The 6,780-nt window shown below is 43.6% G+C and overlaps 1 protein-coding gene across 1 annotated transcript; it reads right to left on the minus strand.

Moving 5' to 3' along the window:
• Positions 1–1,401: 1,401 nt before the first annotated feature.
• Positions 1,402–2,522, minus strand: LOC310823660 (gamma-crystallin S-1-like; the record flags this gene model as incomplete). Its single annotated transcript, XM_083696537.1, has 3 exons — positions 2,463–2,522; positions 1,873–2,115; positions 1,402–1,686 (listed from the first exon to the last, which is right to left on the minus strand). The coding sequence occupies exons 1-3, from the start codon at positions 2,472–2,474 to the stop codon at positions 1,402–1,404; spliced, it is 540 nt and encodes a 179-aa protein (XP_083552663.1). The 5' UTR covers positions 2,475–2,522.
• Positions 2,523–6,780: the final 4,258 nt, after the last annotated feature.

Raw genomic sequence — 6,780 nt, forward strand, 5'->3', positions numbered from 1 at the left:
TGGCAGACTTCTCTGAGCAGGGCAGTATGATGTACCTCCATGAGAACAACCTTGTCCCTCAGAGAAAAAGCTAGGACTGCAATCACAAAACCTGCCTGGATAGGAGCCAATGACAACCCAAAGGTCGTTTTTTGTCAGTAGTGCTTCAACATTGAACTGCTGCCACATCTACAGATTGAAACAATAACTGCTAAACAAACCACATTCAGGACAGCTTCCTTGCTGCTTTCATGAATCTGCTCTATCAGAGCATTCAAAGCAAGAAGACCTCCTCTTTACAATTCCCCTGGATATTGAATGGTGATGAGGGGGTGAGGATAGGGTTGCAGAGAATCGAGAATGGTGAAAATATTTTTTTCGGCCCAACACCATCAAGAGTGTTGGATGACGATCCTCTGTAGTTGGAGATGCTAAAGGTCTCAACAGAATGTTTTGTACAGTCACACCAGTTAGGTGTGTGCATAGGATGTTTTCTACTAGTTTCGTCCCTCCCGATTTTTATAATGATAGAAAATATATTTGTAGTAGTTATTGGTAATTGGCCCAACTTGATAACTGTGACTGTCATTATTTTTCTACCAAGAACTCTTCTCCCAGTCTTTTCATCATGTTCTTTCATATGTTTTGTGCCAGTCCTGGTCCTCAGTAAAAGTGTTACTGTCTCTCCTTGCCACAGATACTCTGAATAAATCTGCTGTACAGTTCCTCACTTGATATTTTATGTGTCACACAGTTACACTATGGCAAAAGAAAATATTTTGGACGCTTGATTTACAGATTTATTTCATGAACAATTCTTGTGATTTATCACAAAATTTGAATGATCTAACTTGGTTTACTTGAAGTGAACATCAAAAACACCAACATGTAATTGCTATACACTTCAAACATGAATTGCTGTGATTTCTTTGTCTTCTAAACATTTCTACATGGACAGGATAACAAAGTTTCTTTGCCTTACCACAGATGAAGTTCATGGGTTTTCGGTTTAGGTCTGAAATATGTTAAAACAACAAAATGTAAGCAGGCTCCTCAGTTAGAAATTGCACCCGAAATTGCACCTGCTTCAAATCTGCATACTGCATTAGTAAAACAATTAATTCACTGTGTCTACTATACATAGATTCACTATTTTCAGTGTGAGGGGAAAGTGTGTGTAAACATGTATGCACTTGCATAAAGCCATGGACTCCTATCTAAATACTCCTTGTACAGCTATACCAGGATTCCAAGCCACTGTTTCATTTCAGCCATATGCTTATCAAGTGGTCTCATTTTCAAAAGGACATTTGCATCTTTATTCCCTGATACTAACCATGTGTCGAGATGAACTCATCTCCTGTACTGTATGTAAACTTCTGCAGGTTGTGAGAGAGATCTCGCCTTGCTTTCAGAGAGGCTTTATTGGGTTTGTTTCAGCTCTGTGACACGACGCACAGACCCAATGGTGGAGCTCATGCTACCCCAATCACTGTGCTTGTTGTACTCCCCAGGTCGCAGGAAGTACTGACGCCCCCTGTAGTTGGGGTGCTCGTGGAGGATCCAGTAGCCCTCCATGACGTTGCAGGAGGAAACGTCTCGCAGGTGGAAGCGGTCCTGCAGGTTAGGGCAATCATCACTCAGCTCCATCATCTTCCCTCCAAAGTCTGATCTCTCGAAGATCTTCATCCTGTAGTTTCCGTTGTACTACGCAAAGAGAAAATGGCTTGAAACTGAAACCCTCATTTTCAATGTCTAGATGATTGCCATGTTATTTACTGACATGTTATTTAAGTGCACAGTTTTAGGTAAGTGGCCATTAGCTAGGTGTCAGAATTGTTTATGAATGAGTGGTGCTGTATGTTTGTTAATATAAAAGGGAGCAGTTCTCACAGCAGGGATCATGCGGCAGGAGCGGATGCAGTCGTTGAAGCCAGACCAGCGGTGGTGGTCGGGGTACTTCCCCCGTGTTAGCATGTACTGGTACCCAGAGTAGTTGGGCTTCTCATAGGCCATCCAGCACCCACTGTCCACTCGGATGGAGTTGCAACGAGAGAAGTGGGAGTGCATGTCAGCACAGTCACCACTGCACTCATAATGGCGTCCCTCAAAATTTCTGCCCTCATAGAAGATGATCTAAACAGAGGCACCACAGCTAGTGGGAATGCTGAAATTCACTCCACTTTTGAATCTACCACGTCATCAAATGTGTACCTTGGGGTGAAAAGGCACATAGGTGCACATAGGCTATCTAATCTATATTTAATTCAACCCTAACCCTAAATATAGAGCCAAGTGAAAGTGAAATGTATTCCAATTGAATTGGTTGAGGGAGCAAATATGTATGTATGAGTATCTTCATGGGACCATCCAAAACTTAAGATTTCAGACATGAAACAAAAAAACGTTATGACCAACCCTCTGGAATGCAACTTGAAATGGCTGTTTGTAATGTTTTTAGGACAATTATATAGTCTGCTTACCTTACCCATCATGACTGTGACGGTCAACAGGACAGGTCTGTCCACGTCCTGGAGGCTTTTATGTGTCTGAAAGCATTGTTATTAAAATCAGGTGAGTTATCATGTCAGCACAAACTGCTATTGCCCACATGACACTGAGCACATGTCAAACTCATGCTCCCTTTAGATTGTATTCTATTGTCATGCAAATCAAGCTTGACTGTTTTCTAGGGCTGGACAATAGAGTTGCAAACTCTGTATTTGGTCCTGGGGAAAACACATGGTCAACTAACCATAGCTCAGAACAAATCTGAAAAGGTTAGTTACAAAAGTGGACTTTTCACTATCCCACAAACACCGCCCCATACCCCATATACACACTCACTTAAGCCTACTGTATCCATATCATTATGCATTATTTTACAGTATTTGACATTCTACATTTGGAACCTCTTATCCTTTTATTGTAATCACTAATTGATGTGCTGGTTGTTGATCAGCAAAGCTGTTTTTCCTCTGAACAAATGTTCTGTCAACTGAATTGCGTCAACATATGTTTCATAACATCAAGTAAAAATCCACAATCATGATCAGAGCTCCTAATGTGTCGGTCATCGGATGCATTCCCACTTTAGGAAACGGTGCGCTATAGCCCCGTTTCATCAGCACATTAATATTTGTTTAGCGCTTCTATAGATACGCGTGAAGGGGGTGGTGTTTACTCATAACAACATCGGGTAGCTAGCTTTAGCAAACGTTGAAGGTGGCAGGGGGAGGTGCATATACTATAGTAAAGTGTTTCGGGTACGATGACGGCTACCTTTGTGGTTATTGTAAGAATGAGAAGGGCAACTTATCTCATGGTAACTGTATATCAAAACAATTGCGTAATATCAATATTGTGTGTGCTACTGTGTAATGTCCCGGCTATACACTGCAGATTAGCCAGCTATCCGCTCAGCCACAACGACACCACTGTTAGTCAGTAGCTAGCTTAATAACTATGTAACTTCTTGCTCCGTTGATGGCTACCTGATGTCATTTCTTTACTTTTATTAATAACTAGATGGTCCAAGCTCTGTTGTAAATCAGATAGCAAGCTAGGGAGTTGTGGCTGTCAGTCTGTCATTGCTAGCTAGCTAATGTTACCCAGCTAGCTACCTAGTTTATAGACCTAGTATTTAGTGTTCTAGCTAGCTAGTTGTATGATAACAGTTTAGGGGTACACACTTTACATTAAGTTGCCTCTATGCCAGTATAGTGACATTGTAATTAGGCTACTATAGTAACAACATTATATAAATATGTTATTACATAGTCATTAATAGGTAAATGTAAGACGTTAGCACTTTGTGGAAGATGGCTCTATGCTCTGACTCAGTTCAAAAGCCTTTATAGACTGCTGTCAATCCACACTGCTACCCTTGAAAATATCTGCATATAGCATGTTCATACAAGCTCCCACAAACCTGCAAGTGGCAGGTATGATACCGGCTAGCAGCACATTCCTCCTTGAACCTGCATACAGCAGGTTTCAATTATACCTGCAAATAACAGGTTCTTTTACAACCTGTTCCCAATCAGATTTACAAATAAAACCTGTTAGCAGCAGGTTTTTGATAAGACTTGCAAATAACAGGTTGTTTTGGAACCTGTTCCCAAGCAGGTTTACAAATAAAACCCGGTAGCAGCAGGTTTATTAATGATACCTGCTATGGGACACATTATTTTTAATACCTGCATACTAGAAGAAGACTCTTTATTTGGCCATGCAATCAATTCTCATCAATTGTAGGAATTTCACACACACACTCACTCACACACACAAGAACAGAGCTCTGGGCACAGGGCTGCCATATTCAGTGCCTTGCTCAAGGGCACAACGGCAGTGGTAGGAGCCTTAGATATGACACCAGTAACCTAACCAGGCCACCTGCCACCCCACAGCAGGTTTGAATAATACCTGCAAATAGCAGTTTGTTTTCGAACCTGTTCTCAACCCTAACCCTTAGATTATTGCTAGGGTTTAGGATTGGGTTGTCCAACGCATCTCATTTCGCATAAATCCTGCTCATACATGAGCATGGTCCCTCAAGTAACCTAGTTAGGTTTCTCTCAAATCACCTTTTTGGCCCTCCCAGATTTCTAGACCTATACCGGCACTTTAATAAACCCCAAACGTGTTGCAATGGGTCAGAATGTGACACAGAACAGGACATCATCTGTGAGACCCCTAATGAAAGTCCAAAAATGTTATTTGAACCATGCCCACTGGTCATGGTGGCAACTAATTAGGCCGCTTTTGAAGCCTACCCCTCAATTTGATTTTGCTTTGAATCACAGCTTCAGAATGGTTGAGGCCAGAAACATGACTCAGCTATGTACAGGCTCAGCAGACTCTCCTCAATTAACACAAGTGTACACTTAACTGAGTTAAATTAACCCTTCACAGTGAAAAGAGGGCCAAAGGTCGCCCCATAAAAAAACACTGCCTTCTCCCATAGAGAACCATTGCCTGCTGCGCTAAGAGAACCAAAGCCTGTCTATGGGCTGCAATTGAGCTAGCAAACCGTCTTTTCACCCAATCTATTGTGAACTTATATGGATACTCAGTGTTAAATTGCAGCTTCTTATGTCCCCAGGAAATGGCTTAGTTACCACTTAACATGTAGTCTGTAGTCTGTCCCTGCAGTTATATGCTGACAGCCTTTTACACCCTGTGCATAACGGTCAATTCTTAAAGGATCCATGGGAGGCCCTGATTTGAAGGTGTCCACAGGAAGTGCCTAGATGAAGGGTCATGGGCTGTTTCGATATAAACATTTTTGAACCTCATTGAACAGAGTTCTGCGTGTTATCTGTTTGCAATTTCTAAATATATATTAATTCATTCTCAAACACATTATTGCTATGGACTAATGTCCTCCTGTTTTATAAGACGTATCACAGCAGAAGGGGAGAATCTGAATGTTCTTTTAATTTATTTTAGCCAAACTATACACACTTTATTAGGTACACCCGTTCAACTGCTCGTTAACGTAAATATCTAATCAGCCAATCACATGGCAGCAACTCAATGCATTTAGGCATGTAGACATTGTCAACACGACCTGCTGAAGTTCAAACCGAGCATCAGAATGGGGAAGAAATGTGATTTTGAACGTGGCATGGTTGTTGGTGCCAGATGGGCTGGTCTGAGTATTTCAGAAACTGCTGATCTATTGGAATTTTCACACACAACCATCTCTGGGGTTTACAGAGAATGGGCTGAAAAAGAGAAAATATCCAGTGAGCGGCAGTTCTCTGGGCGAAAATGCCTTGTTGATGCCAGAGGTCAGAGGAGAATGGCCAAACTGGTTCGAGATGATAGAAAGACAACAGTAACTCAAATAACCACTCGTTACAACCAAGGTATGCAGAAGACCATCTCTGAATGCACAACACGTCGAACCTTGAAGCAGATGGGCTACAGCAGCAGAAGACCACACCGGGTGCCACTCCTGTCAGCTAAGAACAGGAAACTGAGGCTACAATTCGATCGGGCTCACCAAAATTGGACAATAGAAGATTGCAAAAACGTTGCCTGGTCTGATCAGTCTCGATTTCTGCTGCGACATTCAGATGGTAGGGTCACGCCACAGCCTACCTGAGTATTGTTGCTGACCATGTCCATCCCTTTAAGACCACTTCTGATGGCTACTTCCAGCAGGATAACGCGCCATGTCACAAAGCTCAGATCATCTCTGTGGGGGGACATGCAGCGTTCGGCCTGTAGAGGGAGCTACAGGACCGTGGCCGGGGTTGTGTCGGCGAGACTTTTGTTGCACACCTGCTGCGAATTAAGTCTCGTCGGCGAATGTTTAAGATGTGTGTGCTTCTGCCATTTCAGTAGGCGAGGTGAGCTGGGAACGGCGGACACGAGAGAGAGACTTTCGCCAGAGGCTGGAAAGCCCAAACAGTATTGACAATTCGCTTAATGAATAAACGGGAAGCTGTTCCCTTAACTCAAACGCTGCGTCTGCCTCTGTGTACAACGGACTTTGTTACAATTGGCGGCCAACGTGGGGCACAGAGTAAAGGCGGAAGATGGAGACGCTAACAGCAGCAATATCGAGGATAACGCTCGTCCTCGAGCAACAGACGGCCCTGCAGCAGACCCAGCAGGCGACGCTGGAGGAGCTGACGGCGGCGAGGGTCGCGGACAGTGCCCTCCTCCAGGACTTCACCAGGGCCGGCGGGCCGGCGCCGGGGACCGGAGCGGCACCAGGTCCCCCCAAGGTCCAGCTGCAGAAGATGGGGGACCTGGACGACCCAGAGGCGTTCCTCGCGGTGTTCGAGG

This window comes from Argentina silus (genome assembly GCF_951799395.1).
Source record: "Argentina silus genome assembly, chromosome: Y".
Taxonomy (NCBI): domain Eukaryota; kingdom Metazoa; phylum Chordata; class Actinopteri; order Argentiniformes; family Argentinidae; genus Argentina; species Argentina silus.